General features: G+C 44.5%; 2 protein-coding genes and 1 long non-coding RNA gene across 9 annotated transcripts in view; 2 read left to right on the forward strand and 1 right to left on the reverse strand.

Moving 5' to 3' along the window:
* Window positions 1-2,626, forward strand: part of SLC12A5 (solute carrier family 12 member 5) — a 38,603-nt gene extending 35,977 nt beyond the window's left edge. For 2 of the 4 annotated variants that reach the window (XM_021078315.1, XM_021078316.1), the window contains exon 25: window positions 34-2,621. In XM_021078315.1, the coding sequence (XP_020933974.1) occupies window positions 34-125 (92 nt within the window). In that variant the 3' untranslated portion in view covers window positions 126-2,621. Of the gene's footprint in view, window positions 1-33 lie in introns of all 4 variants that reach the window. The other 2 variants (XM_021078314.1, XM_005672980.3) reach the window with 2 other exon arrangements.
* NCOA5 (nuclear receptor coactivator 5) overlaps window positions 3,442-26,909 on the reverse strand; it is a 32,467-nt gene continuing 8,999 nt past the window's right edge. Inside the window, exons 2-8 of one of the 4 annotated variants that reach the window (XM_001929147.7) lie at window positions 23,220-23,286; window positions 13,279-13,623; window positions 11,410-11,546; window positions 9,811-9,937; window positions 7,528-7,727; window positions 5,865-6,185; window positions 3,442-5,403 (exon numbers count right to left, since the gene is read on the reverse strand). In XM_001929147.7, the coding sequence (XP_001929182.3) occupies window positions 4,814-5,403; window positions 5,865-6,185; window positions 7,528-7,727; window positions 9,811-9,937; window positions 11,410-11,546; window positions 13,279-13,623; window positions 23,220-23,257 (1,758 nt within the window). In that variant the 5' untranslated portion in view covers window positions 23,258-23,286 and the 3' untranslated portion in view covers window positions 3,442-4,813. Of the gene's footprint in view, window positions 5,404-5,841; window positions 6,186-7,527; window positions 7,728-9,810; window positions 9,938-11,409; window positions 11,547-13,278; window positions 13,624-23,219; window positions 23,287-26,909 lie in introns of all 4 variants that reach the window. The other 3 variants (XM_021078318.1, XM_021078317.1, XM_021078319.1) reach the window with 3 other exon arrangements.
* LOC106506695 lies at window positions 9,857-21,989 on the forward strand. The gene is made up of 3 exons (XR_001302159.2): window positions 9,857-9,990; window positions 19,733-19,881; window positions 21,405-21,989. It is a non-coding gene; the product is annotated as an uncharacterized LOC106506695 (long non-coding RNA).

Genomic DNA, 26,909 nt, shown 5'->3' on the forward strand with positions numbered 1-26,909 from the left:
AGGGGACAGCTTTTCTCCTTGACGGGCGCTCAGACATGGAGTTCCTCGAGGTCCTCACCGAGCACCTGGACCGAGTGATGCTGGTCCGCGGCGGGGGCCGCGAGGTCATCACCATCTACTCCTGAGAGCCAGGACCTGCCACCCGGGCCCGAGCGCGCCCGGCCCACGGCCCCGGAGCCCTCGCCGCGCCCCCCGCCGCTCTCACCGTTTACATAAAGACCCTGTGCCCGCGCCCTGGCCCCTTTCCCCGCTGCCTGAAGCCCGGAGGACACGTCCATCGGGGCTGACTCGGAGAGGACCACCCGGCGCGGAGACCGGAGACCAGAGCCCCGAGCTCCCGGTGGCACGTCGCCCTGTCGCTGCCCTTTTTCAAAGCCTGGCCTCGCCTCGCCGGAGGAGACGCTGCAATAAAGGTCGGAGGAGGCGCGGAGAGGAGCAGAGCTGGGGCCTTGTGGACCCCGGGTTGTCCGCGCGGCCCCTCCCCACGCTTCCCGCGCCGCGCCCGTCCTCACTCTGCGTCCCTCCCGCGGCGGCCGGGAGGGCGTGGGGTGGGGCGGCCGCGCTCCGCCGTCTCCGTCCTTCTTCCTCGCGCGGCCGCGGGCGCGGGCTGGCGGAGCCTATACATAGTGTACAGGAGACATCGCGTGTATTTTTAACGTCCCCATATTTCTGTGACTAGAAGCGCAACGGACTTCTCTTCTCGCCACTGTCGAGCTCTCCCGCTGGGGGCGCCCAGGGAAGGCGGAGGCCTTGGGAGGCTGGGTTTTCCTTGACGTCTGAGAGTTTGAGAGCAGAAGTGCTTTAGGCCCAGGCGGCCGTCCTGGCCCCTCGACAGCCCCTCGACGCCTCCTTGCCCTTTCCACGCGCCCTTGGCTTCCGACCCTTCCTTCTAGTTCCTTGGGAGACGAAGTGAGACAAGTGTCCGACTTTTTCTGGATTCGCCTCCCAGCGGATGTGAGCTTCCACTGCGGCTGCAGAGACGCGCGCAGCCTCTTCTCATCGGCTCTTATGCAAGCTGGGGCCAGGATAGGGGAGGGGCGCTCTTCAGGGGGAGAAACCGAGAGAGGCCCTCGCCCCACCGAGGAAGCCCCGCCCCGGTGCCTTCGCCGGGGGAGCAGGCGTCTCTCCTCAATCGGCTTGTCGCCTGCTCCCCTGATCCCATGGGCTTTTCGCCAAAGACTGAAGTCGGGGAGCTGGAGGGTAGCCCCTGTCCCGGAGTTTCCTCTCTGGGACAGGTGAGGGAGGAGGGGGCGGTTCTGGGTTAGGGGCCAGACCCACCGGGGAGGCCCCAGCGCTGCCCCTGTTGTTCCCTCCCCTGTCGCATCCGGCAGCTCCTTCTTCGAGTCCCAGGGCGGGGCCTCGCTGCCTAGCAGCGGCCTCTAGCTCCGTCTCCCAGGCACCTGGGCCTGGGGGAGGGCTGGAGTTGCCATGTGCTTTGTTCTTAGCGCCTCTCTGCCCTCCTCCAACTAGGACCTAAGGCCTTTGGCTTCTCCAACCCCAGTCCTTGGCGCTTTCTGCTCCAGCAGCCCGGGCGGAGGCGCTGTCCATCCCTAGAGAACGCCCATTGGCCGAGTTCCCTTCCCCCAGGGCACCTTACGAAGGGGCACAGGCACTGCATGCTCGGTCCAGCGCCCTCTGGGACTGGGTACAGTACCTCCAGCCCCAGGGCCCTGACTTCTGCACCTAGTTACACATTCTGCCCACCTCCTAGAGCTGAGGCTAGTGTACTCCTGACCTCACCACCTCTTTTCCTTTGAGCCCAAGGCAGAGAGCTGGAGCTGGTGCCATCTAGACTGGGCCAGGTGTGGCTGGAGGTAGGTTTGCACATCTGCCAGTGAGGCCAAGGCCCCTCTGAAATTTTAACAGGGGGCCGGATAGACTCTTCCAGGTAGTAATCAGAAGTTGGAGGTATTAGACACCAGCACCCCCCACCCCCATCCTCCAAAAGACCTCCCTCTGAGAACCACAGCTGGGTCTAGCCTTCTGGGGGCTGGGGCACTCCCGGGCTTAAGTGGTGGGCTAGGCAGAAGGGTAAGGGGGCTGGATCAACATCAATTAGGGAACCAAAGTTGCACTATTTGGGCCCAGACTGTCTGGTTGGCAAGAGCAAAGTTTCCGTTGATGAAAACAGACATCCCACAACAAAACCCCCAAGTTTTCTGTGCTACATGTGCAATATTTGTTATGAATGTTATCACACGTCATTCATCAAATTATCTTTATAACCATGCAGCTAGATGTTTCATGTCCATTCAAGTGACTTTTATTCTGAGTGCAATATTTCAATAGCCTTGTAGTGATAACTAGTGTTGCTTTTGTTTTAGACGATCTATGTGCAGGGCAATGCAATGAAGTTGAAAACCCTTGTAAATAGGCGATTGCAAACCAAATCAAGAGTATTTATTACTATTACTAGGCCTGCCTTTAATTTTCAGTGTGTTTCAGTATTCCGCATTCTGCCTCAGTATTATCTTGTGTTCTTTGTGCCAATATGAAAAGGAGAGGGTTGGTTCTTTCCTTTTTGTTGAATGCTCCCATTTACTGCTTTATAGCTTTTACTGTATTAATTTTTTAGACTCCTGTCTGCACAAAATGCAATAAAAACAATTTTATTATACCCTTCACAGCCTGAGGTGTGCTGTTTGGACACTCCAGGGGAAAGAATTAGTAGGTGGGAAGGGGGTTGTTCAAGTTACCCCTCCAGGTGGGCCCCAGACTCTCGATCAGAAACACTGACGAGAGAGCCGGTTGGGCTGATCGTCCAGGTCTGGCTCCGTAGTTTGTGTACCGGTTGTTCTGGGGCCCTGTCCTGGAGGGACAGAGGAACTAGCAGCAGGGGCACTGTACTAACAACATCTCCTGAGGGCACTAACTAGGTCAGGCCGAGCACCAGCAGTATTTTGGCCCCTAATCCACTGGAGGCCCCGTACCAGTCACCCCAAGTTTCCTGGTGGGGCTGTTAAATGCTCTCCAGGTCTCCTACCTATGACTCTGGTTCTGTCAAGTCTCTGCGTCAGGGGTTGAACAAGAGGGTGCTAACAGAGACAAAACCAAAACGGGAGAGTGCCCTGCTCTCCAGGGCTTTTGGGCAGAAATGGCCTCCTCACAGTCCTGTTTCCCTTTCCTAGGATAAAAGGACAAACTTCTGACACACTGAAAGTCTGCCACAAACAAGGATGTTTACACAGCATAATTAACCAGCAGGCTTTTACTCTGAACTGTTATAGTGAAGCTTCTAACTAGGTGAGCTGCATAAGATGAGAAGCTAGGGTTACAGGAGGTTCTGAGGCCTGACTGCAGGTTGAGGACAAGAAGGGGCAGACCTCATGGCAGACTGAAACTAGCCGGCTCTCTGTCAGGGAACCTCACCTCCTGACTCTGGGAAGGAATGTCCACAAAGAGGCCCTGAGGATAAGTCACACCCCCAAAAGACAACACAGCTTTCACTTTTTCATTTTAATTAAAAAGTAATCATCTCATCTTATTAACACGAGTTCCAAAGAGGAAAAAAACAAAAAAAACAAAAACAAAAAAAAAAAAACACTATATAACACAAACAGGTCAGAACATAAAATGCTGCCATTTGGGGACCTTGAGTTTTTGAAATCATTGTTTACTCAGCCACTGGCAGGGACTCAGCTAAAGTCACTGCTCTCCCTCATCTCTGCCAGGGGCCCCTTGAGACTGATCCACAAGGCTCTGACAAGCACCATCTCTAGGGAGACGGCAGCTTCCCTTGACTCCATTTAGAGCAGCGGCCAGAAGTCCTCCCTCCAGTAATTTCACTCTGGCTCAGAAGTTATGACCAGTCGCCTGTATCAAGAACATGTCCAGCTACCAAAAGTCTGACATCAAAATGGTCCCTACCTCCTGCTGCTCAGAAAACAGAACAAGAGCCTGATTTTTGAGCCAAACGCTCAAAACGATTACTGAAAAGGTGGGTGTTTACTGCCAGAGTCTAGAGTTGCCTTCTCAGAACCAACTCCACAAAACTATCTCTGGTGAGGGAGAAGCTGACAGAACTGTTAGGGGTACGAGTGGCTGGGGCCCAGATTCACAGTTTGTGTTAAACGTCTGGTGACTGGAGCTGTTCAGTCCATGGGAGATCCTCTATCAAAGTGAAAGCAAAGAAGAAAAAAAGAGAAAACCAAAACCCACCAACCCTGGGTCAGGCAGAAATGTGCCTGCTCTGTGGCTGCCACTCCTCAATAACTCCAGAGTAGCCGATTTAGGAATCCTCCAGCAGACCCCATGTCTCGGGGATGGGGCATGAAGACGTTATGCCCACTCAGCCCAGATTGGGCTCTGCAACACTGGGCAGGAGCTGCAGACAGGAGCTTGAGCTGCGGTGGGCCTGTGTGAGGCTGGAAAACCTTGGTAAGTTCCAAATGAACAAAGGCGGTGGCTCATGACGTGAAAACGCCATCCCAAACTCAGTCAGTTGGGGCTTGGCTGCTTCTTCCTTCCCGCCCCCACATCCAGCTGACAGAGACTCATGAAATAGCAACGGAGCCCAGACACCTACACTGCCCATGACCCCAGAGATATTTATTTTCTAACAAAACCCACTCCCCAACAAAACAAAACAGCTCCCCCCCACAACAACAAAAAATACACCCCCAATGCAGTATAAACTCTTGACTCTGGGAGGAATAAGCAACACAGCCTTGGGCAGAAGAGAGCAGGTGGTAGAAACCCATGACATTCGATGTGGACCTGGAGAGGTGCAGCGAACATCCTCCAAACGATTCTATTTGGAACGCAACAGGTGGAGGCCAGGGGATGAGGGACCAGGGGTAGGTGATATTTAGCCTCAGTAATGCCTCTGGTAGGATCCCATGGGGGCCTGGGGCCGCCCCACCTGTGCTGTGGTCTGGCTAACCAGATGGGAGAGAGCAGGGCCACTCTGGATCAGGGTGTCCAGAGCCTTCTGTACACTTGGATTGTCAAAGTTGATAGCGGTGGAAGACACAGGCCTCTGGCTAGCCAAGTTGCTGGCGGGTGCCAGGCGCGTGGAAGGCTGGCCAAAGAGCCCTTGGGACGGAGCCCCAGGCCTGGGGCCCATGTTCCGAGCAGATCCTGCCTGTCCCAAAATGTTTGGAGGCTGATTGCCAGAGGCCTGTGATCTTTGCTGAGGCTGGCTGTTGGCTGCTGTGGAGAAATTCTGGTTCTGGGTGTTTCCGGCAGCAACTGAGGGTGATGCAGAGCTGCTATTGGCCGCAACTGTGCCACTATTGAAGAGGCTGAGGATTTTGGCCTGAAGCTCTTGCTGGGAGGTGGGGGCTGCAGCTGGAGTGGGTGTAGCGGAGGGGAGCACTTGACCGCTCTGGAGCGGTTGGGAGCTTGGCTGCGTCTTCAGCGAGGCACCCGAGGACGCCCCGAGTGGTTGACGGGAAATCGGGCCTAGTAGACAGAAGGAGGAGGTATCTGGTTGAAAAGTACCCTCCATGGGCAGGAGGCTTAGCAGCCCAGGGAAGAACAACAATCACTGATCACATCAATCACGGAGTACACAGACTATGACATTAATTTCCCAAAGGGGCCACTTCATAGTACGTGCTGTTTCCAGAAAACAGCTTAGTTCCCCCAGTTACTTAAAAGAAAAAAGGGCATCCATCTTGGTTACTAGGGAACCAGCAATATTGGCCCACCCACTACCACCTTAATTACAGGGATCAGAATTCAGTACCCAAATCTTAAGGTATCATTACATGAGCATGGATGGCCCATGGGAGAACCCAAGAGACGGGCTCTTTTCCCTTACCCACCCCAAAGAGCCCTGGGCCTGACACCCTCCCAACAGAGCCTGGGGATTAGAGAAATGCAGAGTCAGAACTTCACCTCGGCCCTGCCACGTAGCTCACCAGGCAGAGAGTCGGTGCTGCTCCTCATAAGCCGCTCCTTCCGCTCTCGCAGGTAGTTGATGATCTTGTCAGTCTCTTCGGCAGTGAGGTACCTATTGTCTGCCAGCAGGTTGATGAGGCTTTGGATGGCTGGAGGGTGCCCCCCGCGCATGCCTTCGTCAGGGCCTCCTCGCTCTCTTTCCTGGAGGATGGCTTCGTCCGCCATCTTGGCGGCCTGTCTGGCAATCTCCTCACGCTCCTTCTCCCGGCACTCGTTCTTGTAGCGCTCATAATTTCTGGCCACCAGTACCATGGCGTCTGCCTGGGGCATGTTGCGATGCTCTGTAGGAGGGAACATAACATGAGTTATTTTCTCCCATGACAGATCTGAGTGCCTCCTGCTGGACTCTACTAAGCCTTTCCTAACCTCCCACCAGCAAGAAACCCATTCAAGTGACAAAAAGCCTCGGGATGGGGGACAGGAAGAGGCTGGGAGGGGAGGGGGATGAAGGGTGGGAAGATAGGTGAACAGATTTCTTTGGTGGGGAACAAACATCTTTGTACAGAGCTAGTTCTTAGATCACAGACACGTAGTAAAAACCAAAGAAACATTGACAGTGTCTCTCAGATTCAAAAAGACCATGTGGAGAATAACCACAGGAGGCAGGCCGCAGGGGTCCAAAAAGCCCTTCTGTAAAGTCAGTCTCTCCACTACGCTCCTCAGGACAGAGCTATTTCTGAATTCAATCAGTTCAAAGGTCACAGACTGAGATCAAACTGCGACCCTAAGTAACCTCTTCTCCTCACCCCTGGGCAGCATGATCTAGAGCGTGGTGAGAAGACTCTCCGCACTTAATATAAATGTCTTCACACACCTTGAGGACTGTTCCTCAGAGAGAAAAAGGACCCACCGGAGAGTCTTCTACACCCTATGGTTCCATATGGGTGTAACTGGTCAGGCAAATACGGCCTGAGGGCGGTAGGAAAAGGGAAAAGTCTGCTGGGAGAGCAGTGAACAGAGCATTAGTTGGCTAAGTCTCACCAATCTGAGAGCGAAGGACTAAAAGCTACTTCAGGGAAGGAATTCAAAGAACCTACCCCAGGCCTCCTTCCTGTTCTCACAGTCCCTCCGCCCACCTCCCTAGCACACTTACAAAGAGTATCCTAACTGCCTGCTGTATTCTTTGTCCCTCATTAGAAAGTCTGGTGAAAGCGAGGACTGTATAGCACACAGCATAGTACGTGCCAGAGCCGTGCTGGAGCTGGCTCTCACTGGAGAGAGCAGACTGTGTGCATCTCTTCCCAACTCGCCCTGAAGTGACTTCATGTTGGTGGCTTGAAATAGAACACAGTGGGAGTATTTACACCATGGCAATCAGCAAATGTTATAAACCACACCGTCCCCTACCCCAGAACTGGTGGTTAAACGTTTGCCAGCACATCACTGTATATACCTAAGGGCTAAATATAATGTCAAATACAGCAGGCCCAGAACTACACCAAATGAAAGAATATCAGATGAATAAATGACTACACTAGCCTCTGCCAGTGCCCTTATAAAAGGGCCCTACCACTTAATGTATTTAAGCTGAAATACATTTACTTAAAACCTGCTGCTTCTGAGGAAGGCATAAAATGGACTAGTGACCACCTCTGGCATTCTGACCCACTTGGGCCTCCATACCTTGTGGGGTTCCAAACATGATGTTGACTGTACAGGAGCGGTGAATCTGGTGTTGCTGGGTGATAACAATAGCAAAGGGAGACCCTCCCCTGCTAACATCCTCCAAGGCTTGTGACAGTGACACCTCTGTGTTAAGGAAGATCAAGTCCACTACCATGCCTAGGTCTCGAACCTTCCGCCCCACAGATTCAGCATAATCTCTGGAGAAACAAAGAGGATCTTAGTGAGCACTCCCTGACCAACTCCTAACGTGCAAACTAAGGCACCTCAGTCAGCTGTGTGCCCTCCCCGTGCTCCCTCGAGCTCTCTTCAGGTTCCAAAGATCTAGACCGATTCCTTCTCTTCATATTGGCCCAGAATATTCATACATGAAGTTGTCATTGCTACAGTATTTAATACCCAGGTCCTTCTCTTCTCTAGTCTAATGACAGTTCCTCAACACCATCCTACTGACCTGTGGCACATGTCTGTCTTTGCAGCAGCTGTACAACACTGTGGGAAAAGTATGGGTTTTAAATGCTAGGAGGATAGGTTTGGATCCTAGCACTAACATTTACTTGCAAAGTTGAAGCTTTAAGCAAGTCCCTTTACCTCTTACAAACCTCAGTTTCTTTACCAATAAGACAGGAATAATATGGCTCAGCTCATAAGTCACTTCCTTGACTTTCTCTCCAATCTAAATCAGATCCTTGATATATTTCTTCTTCTAGGACTCATCACCAATACATTTATTTCTGTCATCTGTCCAGCTAGGGTATAAGCTCCACAAGAGGAAGGGCCCATGTGTGTTTGCTTAGCATTACAGCTCCAGGACCTAGCACCTGCCATACATAGAAAAAATGTGCTGAATGAATACACAGGTAAACATGATGACTGTGAAGAGCAAAAAAATAATTTAAAGTGCCTAGCATGGGGTAGTACACAGTAGGTGCTCAGAAAATGATAGCTATTATTGTATGTCAAAAAAAAAAAAAAAGAAAAAAGAAAAAACAAAAGCTATCTATAAGTTAAAGCAGCATCTATTTCTAAACAAGGCAGCCCAGAGTCTGTGAACTCTGCCTGCTGCTTGGTGTCTCAACACCTATTTCCCTAATCTCTTCCTTGAAATCAGCTCTTTAACCCCAAAGTGCTAGAAAACACATGAAGTTATTTACTAACCACCTGGGGAAAGGGAACACAGCCACTGCCAAGCTTACAAGCTGCTATACTCCCTTCTGCACCTCCGTGCTGCTTCTTCAAGGAAAGAATGCGAAAGGGAGACGGAGTAAAACGGTGCTGTGAACTCTGGCTTGACTACCATGGTCACCTACCAGCTCTGCAAGGCCATGGCACTTCACAAAGAAGACCTGGCTCTTGGCTGACAACGCAGAGATATACGGCTTGGGGATGTGGGATTGTCCCATCAAGGGGAGGTCTACTGTTTCCCTGATCAGCATATATTCCCTCTTCAATTCTCCTTTAGGAAGGCACCTCTTTCGCACTCAGTCCACATGGTTCCACAGGGTTAATCCCACCTTTAGCCCTGGGGGTGGGAACATGACCTAGCCCTGGCCAATTAGGCACCCCAGCACTGCTGGCCAAAGTGACTAGTTAAGGGATGAGGAAATAAGTCACAGGACAATGCAATGAGAATCAATTCCAGGACTTCAGGTGGAAGCAATGGGAAAGACCCGCTCTCTTTCCATGGGTTTGCAAAGCTAAGAAGATACACGCCTAGCGCCAGTGTCTTTTTGCCTTTTCAAGTAGAAAGCCTGTGTGAGAGAGTTCCCGTCGTAGCGCAGCAGAAACGAATCTGACTAGGAACTATGAGGTTGCAGGTCTGATCCCTGGCCTCCCTCAAGAGGGTTAAGGATCTGGCATTGCTGTGAACTGTGGTGTAGGTTGGAGATGCGGCTCAGACCGTGTGTTGCTGTGGCTGTGGCTGTGGCTGGCAGCTGTAGCTCCGATTTGACCCCTAGCCTGGGAACCTCCATATGTCGATGGTGTGGCCCTAAAAAAGAGCCAAAAAAAAAAAGGACTGAGAATGAAGGCAATACAGATACCAAGTCTTTATGACAGTTTGACCCTGGATGAACTTCCCAGTCAAACAAACTAAAAATTTCCCTTTGGGACCTAAGCCAGTTTGCATTGCTTTTTCTGTCACCTAAACTGACAGAACTCTGACTAACACAGTGCAGCAATGCCAGAATACACAGTCCAAGTCCGGTGTATGGCTGCCAAGAAGGAGCCTGAATTTCTCTTTTGACCCTTCTTACAGAGGAGAAACATCCAAAGGGTTCTTACTTAGTCTGCTTGTTGACCACAATCACAGAACAATCAACAGGCCTCTCAGCATCAAATCGTCTCTGGATTTCCTCAAAATATTGACGATAAAGCTCTTCTCTTCGCCGTTCCTCACGTTTCAAACGCTCTGCAAGATAATACCAAGGAAAACTGAAACATGGACTGTACCTTTCTATGAAAGTAAGTCACAAGCCTCATTTTGAATCCCGAACTACTTGTAGGCGAAGGTCTGAGCACATACACTTTCTCTCTCTGAATTAATACTCTAGACTATTTCCTAAAATTAACCATTATTATTTTACTACAAATTCACTGAAATGGAATGACTGGACTAAAAGGTATGGTTTAATCTGGATTGAAGGTACTATTTTAATCTGAAACATGCTATCAAAATGCCCTCCAGAAAGGCTGTAACTAATTTATTCCTTCACAGGGGTGGATCACCTAGTGCTGTTCCTCCACATCTTAGTCAACCCTGAGTACTGTCATTAAAAAAAAAAAAAAAAAAAAAAAAAAAGCCACTCCTGCCAACTTGATAGGTAAAAGATGGTATTTCATTATTATTCTAATTTTCATTTTTGGGATAACTATTTAAGACAGGTACTTGTAATTGTTTTTTAAAAATGAGGCAGTAAAGTATAAGTTTTATAACAAATTAAAAATGAAGTTCTTGGAGTTCCCGTTGTGGCTCAGTGGTTAATGAATCCGACCAGCAACCATGAGGTTGCAGGTTCTATCCCTGGCCTCGCTCAGTGGGTTAAGGATCCCGTGTTGCTGTGAGCTGTGCTGTACAGAGCTGTGCTGTACAGCTCCGATTAGACCCCTAGCCTGGGAACCTCCATGTACCATGGGTGTGGCCCAGAAAAGAGAAAAAAAACAAAAGAAGTTCTTGACCAAGTATGAAACAACTTAAAAATCTTTAAAGATGTATTGAGAAAAACAAAGCTCTTAAAAAAATGTTTGTCTTTACTCAAAAAGTAGATGCTGTTGGGTAAAAATTGTAACTAAAACAAAAAATCCTACATGCTACATACATAATGCAGATAGTTGTAGTTATTTGATCAATGGGGAAAAAGCATGCACCTAACCTCTTCAGCTCCAATCTTCTGTTTTTATTTCTTTTCTTATGCTGGAATTTCATATTTATTTCTTCTTGTTAGATGACTAAGCTAGATGATGGTACTAATTTGCCTTTTTAGGGCTGCAACCATGGAGTATGGAAGTTCTCAGGCTAGGAGTTGAAATGGAGCTGCAGCCACCAGCCTACGCCACAGCCATAGCAATGCGGGATCAGAGCCGTGTCTGTGACCTACACCACAGCTCACTGCAACGCTGGATCCTTAACCCAATGAACCAGGCCAGGGATTGAACCTGTGTCCTCATGGATACTAGTCAGGTTCTTTACCACTAAGCCGCAATGGGAACTCCTTACAAATATTTTTTAAGATGAGTACTCTCTATATATGAATAGGCCCTTTGTATTTCTTTTTTTGTAAATTGCTTAGCCAAGTCATTAGCCTCCTTCCAGTCGGTTATCAGTTTCTTTCTTTTGTCAAGTGTTCTATTAGTAATAAGAATAAACTGTTTCTGCTACTTTACCTTTTGCACGAGACTGATTTTCTGGGCCTGGAGGGCCTCGTCCATCAAAGCTATCTCTGTAACGGTCAAAGTAAGAGTCATCCTTCCTCCTGCAATAGTCATCCATTCGCAGGTATCGGTCGTATGAGCCTTCTCTCCTGAAGTTAAAAGAAATTTGCACAAGATTAGCCCTATCCTGCAAAAATCAAATACAGAGAATTCTTTAAGCCCCGGTTGTCTGTGAGGTAGTAAGCATAGTAAAGCATAGGACTTTGGGATTAGTATCTGCAATTTACCGCTTATCAGCTCTGTGGCTGTGACTGAGTTATTAACCTACCTTCCAAAATGACTGGGAGGATGTACAGAAAGCTCTCAGCATAAAGTAAGATCCCTGGCCTAAAGTAAATACAAAATAACTGGTAGCAATTATCGATAATTTTAGTTTTGAGGACTCATTCCATGCCCCCACCTCCTTCCCTGTTTTTTTTTTAAATTATAGTTAAAAAAAGACAAACACTTTTTATCACTCTGAACAGAAATTCATTCGTCATCTCTGTAACCTCTAATCTACTTTGTCTCTGAATTTGCCTTTTTTTTTTTTCACACTGTACAGCAAGGGGATCAAGTTATCCTTACATGTATACATTACAATTACATTTTTTTCCCCCACCCTTTGTTCTGCTGCAACATGAGTATCTAGACAAAGTTCTCAATGCTACTCAGCAGGATCTCCTTGTAAATCTAAGTTGTGTCTGATATGAATTTGCCTTTTCTAAATACTTCATAAAAATGAAATCATATGATATTTGTCTTTTGTGTCTGTCTGGCCTATTTCACTTTGCATAATGTTTTTAAGGTCCATCAAGATTTCAGCAGGTGTTACAACTGCCTATTTTATGGCTGAATAACATTCTACTGTATCGATATACCACTGCTTAAATCCATCTACTGGTGGACATTTAGGCTGTGTCTACTTTCCAGCTTCTGTGAAGAGTGTTTCTATGTATATTCACATACATCTGTGTGAGTTCCTCTTTTCAATTCTTTTGGAGATATATTCAGGAAGAGAACTGATGGGTCATTAACTCTACTATATTTAACATTTTGAGGAACCACCAAACTGTTTTTCACAGTGGTTATACTACTTCACAGTCTCACCAGCAATGTATGAGAGTTCCAATTTCTCCACCCCTTGCCAACATTTACTTTTCTATTTTTAAAATTTTTTTTGGCTTTTTAGGGCTGCACTGGCAGCATATGGAGGTTCCCAGGCTAAGGGTCCAATAGGAGCTACAGCTGCTGGCCTATGCCACAGCCATGCCAGATCCGAGCCACGTCTGCAACCTCTACCACAGCTCATGGCAATGCCAGATCCTTAATCCACTGAGTGAGGCCAGGGATCGAACCTGCAACCTCATGGTTCCCAGTAAGATTTGGTTCCACTGTGCCACAGTGGGAACTCCAACATTTACTTTGCTTAAAAAAAAAAAAAAAAAAAAATTATTGTAGCCATCCTGGTAGGTATGAAGTGGTATTTCATTGTGGCTTTGATTTGCATTTTTTTTATAACGAAGGACGTCAAGCATCTTTTCAGGTATTTATTGGCCATTTGTGTATCTTTCCTATGGTTTTACATGACCAAAACAATTTGTACTCCATCTTTTTTTCCATTTGCACAATGCTGCCTTTCATAAGCCACAAGAGGAGACCTAGGTTCATTCACTAAGCATAATCTATCAACCATTCACACACTCAGCAAATATTTGAGGAGCACATCTACTATCTGATAAGACACTGGAAACACATAGGGCTAATGAAGTCAGTGCTGTAGAGCTTTCGACTAGGTCAGAACACACATACAAAAGACGAATGAAATAGCTGTACATGTACCTGTACATAGGATCTCGGGAGTCTCTCATATCTCTGTATCTGTCATACATGGGGTCCCGGTGATCTCGAAAATCCCTAGAGTCTCTTAGGTCACGAAAGTCTCTAAGATCCCTCAGGTCCCGAGCATCACGCATACTTCTGCTGTCTCTGTGATCCCGCATGTCTCTGCTATCTCTGTGGTCCCGCAAATCTCGGGGATCTCGCATGTCTCGCATGTCTCGCATGTCTCTGCTATCCCGAGCATCTCGGCCATTTCTGCCATCCCTGGGTTCTCTCCTTGGACTTCCTCGAATTGGGGATCGATCACGTCTTGTATCTCGACTGTCTCCAAAACCATATGGATCTCTGTGGGAGGTAGCAAGAAGATGCTAAGAGAAGAAATTGAAGGAGCCAATCCTTCAGCTCGTTACAAGAGGAAGCCCCACCCTCCAAACATTTTTCTCTAAAACATGGCAGTCACAAACAGTGAGAACACAAAATTGTAAGGACAGTCACCCATCTGGTCAGCAAATAAAGACTAGAGGTTCTAGAATTTCAAGATCAGGATATCGAAGGAAGAATATATGATTTAGAGCCAAGGTTTTGACTGGGGTCCAGTATTTATCAGGTTTCAGGGAGTAATTCAGTATTCCGTATACATGTCAAACTATCATCACCATCTCAACAGCTTTTCCAAGTGAAGTGTCTTCCCCTAGAACTTATTTCCTCCCACCAGACTTGTCTGAAAGAGACTTTAAAAGGAGGGGGGAGTCTAGGGGTGACAGTAAGGGGCAAGACTCATGAGGAAAAAAGTAAATATTATAATCTCATACAAAGTAATGACGATCAAAGGAGTTGTCCTGAAAGTACAAAAAACTTCACTTAAAACATCTAGCAGGAGTTCCCTTCATAGCTCAGCAGTTAATGAACCCGACTCGGATCCAAGAGGATTCGGGTTTGATCCCTGGCCTCGCCCAGTGGGTTAAGGATCTGGCCTTGCCATGAGCTGTGGTGTAGGTTATAGATGTGGCTCAGATCTGGCATTGTGTAGGCTGGCAACTCCAATTTGATCCCTAGCCTGGGAACTTCCATATGCCGCAGGTGCGGCCCTAAAAAAGGCAGAAAAAGAAAAACAAAACATTTAGCAAACTGAATCACTGTTTTTACAGCAGAAATTATCACAGTATTGTAAATCTACTGTGTTTCAATAAACTTAAAAAAAAACTCAAAAAATCATGGGCAAGATAAAAAAAACAAAAAACAAAAAACAAAAAAACCCCAGCAGGATTAATCAAATTAAGGGGGAAAAAAAAGAAAGAGCAGTACAGTATGATACATATAGTCAAGAACAGGAACATTCAGTTTCTCTGTCTTCTCAAGATAGTTATTAAGAAGTGCTCGCTCTCAGTTTGGGGTTTATGTAGAAAGAACCTGGTTCCTTTTTGCCGGAGTGTTTTTGTTTAAAGAAAAAAGTGTTTGAAGTCACAGGTATGTCTGGCTTGCTCTGATTCAACATTCTTCATGAGACATTCCACCCCATCGGAAACTCATTCCCAAAATATCTAAAATTAAACTTCTTATTCAACCCACTCAGGCCCAATCTGACTTCACTTCTGCCAAAAATCATCCTCCCAGTTTCCAAAGTTTAAGTTACTGAAAGTAATTCTTCTTCCCTATCCCCATTAAGTCACTTGAATCCTGTCTTTCTTGTTCATTCTCACTGGATTCCTAAGTTCCAACACAAGCCCTCATCTCTACACTGGCACCAATAAGAGGTTCCAAGATAGAAAACCAGAACCCAATCTTTCAGATTTCAATTCATTCAGCAAATACCAGATCAACTATCCAAATTTCTACCTGTTACCAACTGCAATTTGGCTACTACACTTCTGGACACCCCTCCCTAACAAATCTGGCCCCTTTCCAAGGCTTATCTCTTCCCCATTTCCTGATTCAACCTCCTGAGCTCTACTTAGGCTGGTCTTATGACTTAACTCACACAATCTATCTGTCAATATTTTTGTTCGTATGGCTTTCCAACATGGAAAATTCAAGCACTAATTCAAGTATCACCCAATCCTCAAAGGCAAGTTCATGTCCCCTGTCCTCCAAGAAATCTTCCTGAATCTCTCTGGTAACTGCTGATCTCTTCTCCTGCTCAACTCTTTTAGAGTATGTACTATTTCTATTATTATCTTGATCTGGTTTACCTTTTTATAACAGTTTCTTGTTTGACCCACTTTAAGGATCACCTTCTCCGTAAAACCTGCCCTGAACTCTTGATCTTTCCCAACAAATATGCTCCTCCTCCAGTCCTTTCCTTTTCAATAAATGATATATACATCTACCTACTCAGTTGTTCAAGCCAGGAAATTGGATGCTGTCCTTTCCTTAAGGCCTCATCCATTCTTCCAATCAAATTTCCAAATTCTATTCACACTTTCTCTGAAATTGATACCCATTCTGTCCATGTTTCTTGTCTCCCCCCTCCCCCTTAGGGCCACACCCATGGCATATGGAGGTTCCTGGGCTAGGGGTCGAATTGGAGTTGTAGCCCAGGCCTATGCCACAGCCACAGCCACACCAGATCTGAGCTGCATCTGCGACCTACACCACAGCTCACGGCAATGATGGATTCTTAACTGACCCACTGAGCAAGGCCAGGGATTGAGCCTGAGTACTCATAGATGCTAGGCAGATTCATTTCCGCTGAGCCACGACAGGAATTCCAATTCTGCCCATGCTTCTTTACTTCCATTGGTACCTCTGAAGGCCAACCCATAATCATCTCTCCCAAAACCACAGTAAGAGTCTTCTAAAGTAATCTCCCCATTTCTGCTCTTGCCTTTTCCTTAATCTTAAGATTACACTAGAGTGATCTTTTAAAAATGTAAAACTCGGGGTTCCTGCAATGGGTTAAGAATGCAAATACATGGAGTTCCCATCATAGTGTAGCAGAAATGAATCCGACTAGGAACCATGAGGTTGCAGGTTTGATCCCTGGTCTTGTTCAGTGGGTTAAGGATCCTGAGCTGCTGTAGCTGTGGTGTAGGCTGGCAGCTGCAGCTCAGATTCAACCCCTAGCCCGCAACCTCCAGAGGCACAGGTTTGATCCCTGGCAAGGTGCAGTGGGTTAAAAGTATCTGGTGTCACCATAGCTGTGGTATAGGTCATATCTGTGGCTGGGTTCAATCTCTGGACCAGAACTTCCATATGCCGCAGGTGTAGCAATAAAATAAAAAAGTAAATAAACAAATATGTAAAATTCTTCACTGGTTTCCCACAGTACTCAGAATTCAGTCCGAAACCTCTACTAAGGCTAGTAAGGTTCTGCACAGTCTTGGCTCTTAAGGTTGTCTCCAACCTCGTCTTTTATTTTTTTTATTATACTTGATTTACAATGTCCAATCTCATCTTACCCTCTCCCCAGTTCACCGCTTTCTTACCATATTGGCCTTTTAGCTGTAACTAATCAAGACTTTTCCTGATACCTCCACTTGAGCAGCAGGAACGAATCCATACTCATTTTCCAGGTTTCGGGCTTAAGGATCCCTTACTCCCTGATTCTGTGGGTTTAAAAGGCTATCTTCTGTCCCTAAATCCTGGCCACATTTTCTCATAGCACTGTGTTTTCACTTATGTCATTTATCGCAATTTGATACCACGTATCAATTTACTTGTTTAATGTCTGTCTGCCCTACTAGACTGTAAGTCCATGAGGATAAGGGCTGTCAGTTTGCCTCTTCACTGTACAGCACTATACAGGTTTATACTATAGCAGATGCTCCATGAATACGTGAAGTGAATCTTGCTCTGCACATATTTCTATTACTACACTTATCATACCTTTCTGTAGTTATTTGTTTACATAGCTTCCCTACCAAACAGTAAGCTCTCTTGAAGGCTTTGTATCTCTAGAACACAGCAGAGTTCAGTAATGTTTAATGAATTGAATCAAATCATTCACCTGAATTGTAAGCCTCTCAAGAGTAGGCATCATGTTTTATTTATACTTTTGTCATCTACTGTGATTACACATATAGGCATTCAATGCCCTCAGCTTGGAAGAAAACCTCAATTTCACTTTATTCACATGGTCACAGAAAAAAAAAATTGTAATGCCAATTTTGCTTCTCTTAAAAGTCCTTGTCATATATCTTAAGGCTCAGAAGTACTTCTGATTTGTGGGAGCAAATATATGGGAGATCAGTGAATTTAAATGAGGACACCTAAATATTTTTCCTATTAGAACACAGTGCAGACCAACCAAGATTATTACTTCAACTTTCATTATGTCACATAATCCTCCTAACACGCATAACATCTGATACAGTGTATAATATGGGCAAACACCCAGGATCCAATGGGAAGGGACAATTGTAAAGCATTTTTGGATTAATGATCGGCAGATAAACCTGGCTTGGGGAACAGTTAGACATAGTCATTAGAGGTGGTCAGATTTCAAGTGTTCTTGGCAATCAAGGTTGAGAGAGATTATGAACCTGACAGACCACAGACCACACACAAAGCTGTGGGCTGGTGAAAATGGGGGTGGGGACATGGATAAGAACACCATGTCACATTTTTCAGAGCCTTAGGATAATTATAAATGCCATATTTGGTTCTCATTCTTGTGAATCCACTGAAATACCTTACTCACCTGTCAAGAGTCTATCCCTGGAGGTTGATCAATCATAACACCCCAGATTCCCAAGGTCTAAGTTCATGGTTCCAGTTTGAGAGGGCAAGCACTCCCCTCCCCTTAATCTAAAGACTGTTCAACGAAGCTGAATTCCCCCTCAAAGTGCCTTCTGGGTAAAAATGTAGAAGAGATAATATTCACAAGGGAAAGAAGAACCAAAAGAAGGGCAGAAGCAGGGACAGATAGTAATTCTCTAAAAAGAAAAGGCAAAGCATTTCCCTTTTCTCCAAAAGATGAGCAGTATGGCAGACTGCTGCTCTGGAGACAAAAACACAGCAAAAACCCCTTTAAGGTCATTTTCGAACCCAAACAAAGAACTCCTCAGAACAAAAGGGCTTCTGCTGCTGGCCCCAACATCTTTCGCAAAACAAGAACCCGATAACAAAAGAGTGGTACAGTGTGCAGGATTTAAAGTGCTGCCAGGATGAAGCCTGCTGAATGAGATGCCTCATCTCGGCTAACAAGTGGACCTGAAGCAAGTTTCCAGAGAATAAAGTTCACCATATCATCCTATGGCACCAAAGGTGTTTAAATGGAGACCAATGCATTGCACCCTCAGATACCAGGTCACTAGAGGCTAAAAAGAAACTGAACAGTAGTTAAATAAATTTCAGTACCAGAGTTAACACACTGAAGGCAGTTTACAAATATCACTAAAATCCTGTCGCAAATTCCTCATCTACTCAGCAGAAGGGAAAAAAGTCAAATATTTTTTGCTTTGAGATAAATATAGTCACACCATTTACAAATATTTGAGAGGTTAAGGAGGGATGGGGGAAGGGAAAAACCACGGCTCAGATGGCAAGTAATGTGCTTCTGGTAGATGTGCTCCTCTTGGGGACTACAGGGGGATGCAGAGCACTAAGCATTTGAGAGCTTACAAGGCAAGCACTGAGGAGGTGATTATCTTGGAAGACTGACAGACTCTGAGCTTCTCTCTGGACAGACTGAGACCTCAAGCCCAGGATGGTGTTCTTTGGTCTTGGCGTACAGAAGGTCAGGGAGGAAGGCCTCTGTCCTTTACTTTGTCAGCATCTCCTTTCTTTCTGTTTACTGGGGTATTTTCCATGGGAGGTCAGCCTTTTTTTTTTTTTTTTTTTTTTTGCTTCCGGAAAAAAATCATCAGCTCTTCATACTTCTGTTCTGTCTCGGATACTGTTCGCAAATCCTTTTCTCTAAACGGCTGGCTGCTGTGTGATGTTGATCCCTGACCATGATGGATGGCTCCATGCTACTGCTAGAAACAGACAACAGACTTGTGCAGAATTTTGCCATTAGGTGCAAGTAGGATGAGACATCACATGCCTCACAGATTCAAGTTTTATAAGTGCCCATTCTTCCTTAGAAGTACGAGGATGATTTTCTCAAACACAAATACAACTTTTCTGTGGAGAGAGAGGTGGCACTTACTGAGAACTGACAGTTCTTTAGGTGTTGGGAGAGAGGTAATCACAGCCTGGAATCTTTAATTGTGAGGCCCACCTAGAGCTACAGCTGTCTTGTACCCAAGAAGCAAGCAGTTATCAAAGGAATTAACACGTGGATACATAGAAATCACCTCGGGCCATGTAAGAAGCTTGTCTAGAGCGGGGTTATCTTTTTCTTTCTTTTTTAACTGAAATGTTGACGATGTCTAGGTTATTTCGATGAAGCCAATCCTTGATTAATTTTCACGAAAGCGGCACCAGGCCTAACATCCTTCATGAATCCATAGGGTAAATTCTTTGTAGAGTTCTTGCTGTAGACAAGTTAATTCTATTTGCTTTTCTTTAGGTCATGCAGGAAGGTGGGAAATACAGTCTCACTTGGAAGCCACATCCGCATAAGGGCTTGTTCCAAGACCTAGATGGCCAAGGTGTTGAGCTAACATGGAAAATGAGAACCGAGGTACAACTAGAATCATGGTCCAGTCTTTGAGGAAGGTAAGGCCTGATGCAATGGTAGACAACTTGCAGTGGTAACTATGCGATGTACTCAAAGGAGTCCAATGAAGTGGCCCACAGGTTAAATGATGAGAATTCAGGTTGAAATCTGATCCAGAATAGGAATCCCTGAGGCAGAATTCTGTGCTTGGCTGGGCCAATACTGTCAGAACCACATTCTGACAGCTAGAGTCATTGGAGAGGCATATTACTGAACAGCAGAACTGGGGCTTACAGAGACATTTGAAGAGGTGATAATTCTGTGAAAATTCCCAAAGATACCTAGGTGTTTTGACACTCAAGGTTAAAGTCCAGCAAAACAAGGTGTTACAAAGGTCCTGCCAGCATGCTTAAAAACAATTTTCTATTAAAGTAGCAACACTGAAGACACAGAGTTACAACTTAAGGGAAATGTTTGCTATAGGTAGTGTTTTTATTTGTTTGTTTTTCCTGTGCATATTGCATTCCCCCATGGCTGGGGGCCCATAATATGATTAGGGTTGCCGAATGAAGGCAGTTGGCTTGCTGTCAACCTATCAGTACATCTGGAATTATCTCAAGGTTTTTGACTGGATGCATGTACCCAAAGAGAGTGATAAGCAATGCTCATACTCAAAGAATTAGCCCTTTCCAGTTTAACCAACCACCCTGCCTACTTATTGTATTTTACTTCTGTCCTATTGGTATATCTTAAGAGATAATACATGATAAGGGCAATGATTAAAATGTTAGTGTTCTGTTTTGCTCAATTTCTCTGGCTCTAGAGTTTGAAATTTTTTATTTTCAAATGTAAAACAAAGCAAAACAAAACAAAACAAAAAAAAACCACACAAAAACTGGGACTCTCTGCTCAGATTTTAGAGGGGACTCAGAGCAGATTTTACTAAACGTGAACATCCTTCTTCCCTGAACTCTATTAAGCATGACCATATGAAACTTCATTATGGTAAATAACATGTTGAGGAACTTAGGAACATATCACCAAGGGGAATTTAAATCAGCATAGCTTATCCCTCCTACTGACTGTATAAATAAAGCGGGAAGACAATGCCCTATGCATATTCTAGACAACCTCATTTTAGAATTTATTTCTGAAGAAGATATACTAAAAGGTATACAAAGTGACACATATTTATGTACCTGGTACAGAGAAGATTTTAAAAGGCCCCTCCAATGCTGCTTACATCTTTTTCTTTGGTGGAGGGTATTTAATAAAGAAAAAAAGCATAAAGATATTTATTCCACTATAGATGAAACTATGGAGTTGCATTTTAAGCTGGGATGAAATTAATCTTTAAATTTAATGCTCTGGCAATGTCTATATTGGATTTTACCAGGGGTGTCAATTATTTCCCCAACACTGCCAATGTCTGCTGAATACTTACAGTCAACTGGAAAGGTTAAAAGCATCTGGTTAAGTATATTATTAATGGGATGACATAAAATACTCTTCTCGATTCATAGCACAAATGGGAACTACTCTATATTCTGTGATGTGTATCCTCCCACTTTTTCATCTGCAGAAACACACAGTCGACATTATCCAGAGACCATAAGCATCATGGGGACAAGAGGGCAGAATTTTATCAGTGGAATCAGTATCTTCATAGTGACCAAATCCATACTCCTGGTAAGCTACCCATTTCAAATACATATATTAGAGCTCCTTAGAAATTGGATATACATATCTCCTTTCAAAACATTTAGCAACCACAACTTCCAATGGAACCCTGTATTTCTGACCATTAGATATGAACTTTTAGTCACCTATATTCCATGTTTATTACTGGGGCAATGAGGAGCAACACAGAAAGGACTGCTCAACATCTGCAGCACAGTTAGATTCAGCACAATGGAAGCAGACAATATACGGAATTGCTGAAGTTCTACAGGATTCATTTATGTTCTTTAGGATACTCAAACATACACATAAGATCAATGAAGACAGTATTTACCTGCAAGCTGCACGCATTCCTTATGGTGTTAGAACAAACAGTACCAATGTATACACTCAATTCTGCAGTGAAACCAATGGATGACCAGGGCACCCACTAACAGCTGTAGTATAGCTACAGTTGTGGTGTCAGATTCAACTCTTCGTGCAGGCAGAGTGCTCAAAGAATCTAAGTGAAATCAGCAGCATTACTTTGCCCCTAGGCAAAGAACTCTGCAGAACAGACATGTGCAATATATTCCTGGTAGCTTAGAAAATACCCTTCACATTCAAGTGGGGGCACATACACCAAACACATGGAAGCCACTCTTTCCTGTAAGTAGGTAACAAAATATAGGTGTTTTTGCCCCAAAGCAGGACAGCTTTATATGTAAGTGCTCAGCTAGCTGGGTATATCCCCAAGTGACCTGTGGAGATAGGAGAGTAGGATTCACTGCACTCAGCCGTGTTTAGCTCATCACATGAAATGTAGTCTACTGTGTAATACAGTTGAGGTACATAGTTACTGTGGAAAATTGGCATTTTACTTAGGGGCAAAGGCAAAATCCATACCAAGTATCCACTTGGGCCACAAAGAGACACCAGATATAAAATATATCACATGTGTCTACATTCCACACAAAACTGCACACTTGTGTGCTATTTATGGGGCCAGACAGTTTGAATACAACATACTCATGTTTGGCCTAAATGGTAACATTAATAAGGCTCTTCTTTGAGAGAAGGGGCTAGTTTAGTGCATATCTTGAGGGTACACATCAGGTTATGTCTTTTGTAAATACTTAAAGGAAGAATATTTGGGGAAATGCCTTTTATTTCCAGGAAAGCTAAGAAAAAGGGAGACTTCTGAGAGTTGGAGGGTTTTGGCCCTTTTTATTTCCCCTCATAGGTAACCCAAGCATGCGAGCAAACAGGATCTGCAGCACAGGCACAGCAGCAGTCTCTCAGGCAGCACTTTCTGTAAACCTGGGTTAACATCTGGACCGGCAACCATTTGGAATGAAGAGTCGAATCTCTGCTGCCTGCTGCAGTGCAGCATGATACACACCAATGACCCTGGGGCACTCCTCCTGCTGTGGAGGCTCCCAGTGACACGTGAGCTGGGGACAGACAGAGGTTTATCCTCTTCCAATCGCCTGCAACTCATGTTACAAGCTGAACTTGCTGGGTTTGTCACCGAAAACACCAAGCTTCCTCTGCATCTCCTGATGTATGTTTTTAAAAAAGCAGCAAGGCCCTTCACACAAGGTTCATGTTCTTATTGTTTGCTTGAGCGTTTCTGATTTGTTGGGGGGGGAAGAAAAGACCCTTGATGTACGAAGTTGGGCTTAACTCCCCAGAGCCCAACTCTCCCAAGGTAACTCACTGCTTCAGGGTACTTTACCTTCGTGTGGGGCTGGGTCTTGATGGAGCCGTATTCATATTTCTTCTTTCCGCTGCCTTATTAATATCTGAAAAGAATAATCAACCCATCTGTTCAATGCTACGGAATAAAAACAAGATCATCAGCACATTTCAAATGAAAGCAACAACAAAAAAAAACTACAATGACAACCAGATGGTGTAAGAAAATCCATTCAGCAGACACACTGTCACTTGGGCAATTTTTATTAAGTTATGGCAGTACATTGTTAGGGCCTGGTAGGGAATGTCCCTCGGTTTTCCAGCTAACATATAATTTGTGTAAAACTGATTGTGTCAATGCCTTAATATTCTGCTAAACCTAAACCTAGTAACTACCCCCTCCAAAAGGGGAAAAGGTTGTTCTCTAAACTCTTGGAGAGCCAGCTATAAGATTCTTTTTTGAAAGGAGGAGAAAGGGAGAGAATTAAAAAACAGAGCAAAGGCAAATACTTCCATTTTATGTTACAAAATAGTAATGGCTGGAATCCACTGTCTTAAAACTTCTAATATTCCATGATGTCTCCTTTTAGTTTGGCTTGTATTGCATTCCATTGGATAGAATCTTCCAGAATGAGATGTAGGAAAGAAACTTTAATTTTTTTCTAAACGAAGTATACGACATGCTAACATCTATAATCCTCATAGGTTAAGTACCTAAGGATAAGACTGGCATTCGGTATAGTGAGGTTAGGTAATAAAGCACTCCTCATAAGTTCTCACTGCAGAAGCCTGGCATATACAACTAGATAAGAACAGTGGAAATATACAAACTTAGAGAAAGCCAAGCCTGCTAAATAAAAACAAACCTGTTTTGCAAAAACTGTAGTAAATAATAAAAACACTATGTATAAGAACTGATAAAACAGCTAAAGAAATACACTAATCTATGCCCAAAGATCACACCTGACAATTTTTATATGACTTAAGTACATTAAAATTTTCATACTTAGGTGGAGAACCAAAACTGCTTTCCACTGTAACTTTATTTCCCTTGTTCCATATTAAACAATTAACAGTGTATCTAATGACAGTAAGTGGTATTAAGCACTTACATAATTAGAGTGCTTTAAAATAGTAAATTGTGTATTTGAAAAATTCTAACCAGAGTCCTATCACATGAAAGACCACAGTAATAACAAAACTTGCTATGTTTCTTTACCTTGCTATGTTGTCAACTTTGAGTTCCTGTTCAAGTAAGAATGATCTTACTTCATTTTAAGTCAGAAGTCTATTATTATCTTTAGGAGAATGGCTTCTGACAAAACTGAAGGTAACATATCTAAACAGTTAGAGAAGCATATTCCACCTAACACGTCTCTTACCTTTTTAATTGAGCAGACACAAGCTATAACTCCTCTGTTTTTTTCGGAGGGGTGGGGTAGGGTCTTTTTAGGGCCGCATCAGTGGCATATGGAGGTTCCCAGGCTAAAGGTCCAATCAGAACTCTAGCCACTGGCCTACGCCACAGCCACAGCAATGTAAGATCCAAGCTGCGTCTGTGACCTATACCACAGCTCATGGCAACACTGGATACTTAACCCACTGAGTGAGGCCAGGAATCGAACCCAGGTCCTCACGGATACCAGTCGGGTTCGTTAACTGCGGAGCCACAATGGGAACACCTAACACCTCTATTTTTAAAGAATCAGGAAATCTGTTCTATGCAGGGCCTGGCCAGTAATATCTGACCACGGCTGTGGTACTGCATGTCACAATTTCCAACCCTTAAAGTTTATTAAGGCCTGAATTACATAGTATATGACAGGCCTTACAGGGAATATCTAGTTCTTTTGTATGTAATTATGAAGAGTATCAGTTCAGGTTTAGAAGGGTCTACTGACCTAGTCTGCTCACTTTGTACTGCCCCCCCCCTTTTTGGTCTTTTTAGGGCTGTACCTGCGGCATATGGAGGTTCCCAGGCTAGGGGTCCAATTGGAGCTGTAGCCGCCGGCCACAGCCACGTGGGGGATCCGAGCCACGTCTGCAACCTACACCACAGCTCACAGCAACACCAAATCCTTAACACATTGAGCAAGGCCAGGGATCAAACCTGTGTTCTCATGGATGCTAGTCATATCTGTTTCCACTGAGCCACAATGGGAACTCCTGTACTGTTTTCTAATACAGGGTGACTATGAAATGTAATGTCTTTATTTATTTACTTATTTTTTTGCTTTTGAGGGCTGCACTTGCAGCATATGGAAGTTCCCAGGCTAGGGACTGAATTGGAGTTGTAGCTGCTGCCACAATGGGAACTCCTGTCTTTGATTATTTAAGTAAGTTTTCAAAGTAAAGTATCTCTGAAATACATGGGGGTGGGGTGGGGTGGTAGTGGTGTGCAGATTTCTTTTAAATAAGTATCACATTTCTCAGCAGATTCCATGTATTATTAAATGGTCCTGTGAATAAAGAAAACCTATCTAAACAATGACGTGACTTGGCAAACATTTAGATGAGAATGGATTATATGGAATATATGATACTACTTTAATTGGTCTATATTATGGTTTAATTATGTCTATAAATACTACATAATGTGCCCATATCATATGAAAAGGACTACTACACTGTATAATTATATCCAATTCTGTGAGTGCCTACATATAGGAGTGGGGAGACCTAAGTAGTTATATACTATATATACCTCTGGGGCAAAACTGGTTCCAGTTAGAATGAAAAAGAGAAATATTTTCCTTTGAAGCAGGTGAAATTTTCTTTTTTTTTTTTTAGTGCCATACCTGCAGTACAAGGAGTTCCCAGGCTAAGGGTGGAATCAGAGCTGTAGCTGCTGGCCACAGCCACAGCCACTTGGGAACCGAACTGGGTCTGCCATCTACACCACAGCTCACAGCAACAAAGGATCCTTAACCCACTGCAGGGATTGAGCCCGTATCCTCATGGATACCAGTCGGGTTTGTAGCTCGCTGAGCCAAAACAGGAAATCCCTGGTGAAATTTTTTGTAGTCACTTGAAAGATTATTTAAAAATTCCAGATTATATCTTTAAATCATTCTGACTGTAATTTCCTTCCTAATATCTATTTTCATGGAGTAGTCCAAATCAATTATATTTGAATGGGGTGCCTTATTTTTTTCCTACAAAAAAAGAGAACTCTTAGACCATTTTCTTAATTTTAGGGGTTAGCAAACATTTAGTGTGGTATGTCAAGCGTTTGTTTAGAAAATTTTGATAGTTTCATTGCTATCTAAGAGGACTGCTCAGGCTAGGGTAGAGTAGAGGGGTTTGCAGTGAGTTTTGAGAAACTACCATCACCACCAATTCCTATACACAAAAAACATACACATAGAACTTTTGGAAAACCTGAGTTCAGAAGTACAAGAAGAACCAAGAAGCTACCAAAAGTACAAATGAACTTCAGGGAGCTGTTCATGGTACAGCAAAGATTTAAAGAATCAGGAAAAAAAAACCTTCAGAGAATTATATCTAGTCACTTGTGATGAAACATGATAGAGGATAACGTGAGAAAAAGAACATGCGTGTGTGTGCATATGTATATATATATACACACACACACATATACATATAGTCACACAATGGCAGAACAATGTAAATCAAGTGGAGGTTCATTTGGACTGGTAAAGGGGGCTTTTGGATTAATTAGTTGAATCAGATTATTTTTCTTCCAGATTATTTTCTCTGTATTTAAATC

Source organism: Sus scrofa, chromosome 17 (assembly GCF_000003025.6).
Source record: "Sus scrofa isolate TJ Tabasco breed Duroc chromosome 17, Sscrofa11.1, whole genome shotgun sequence".
Lineage (NCBI taxonomy): Eukaryota > Metazoa > Chordata > Mammalia > Artiodactyla > Suidae > Sus > Sus scrofa.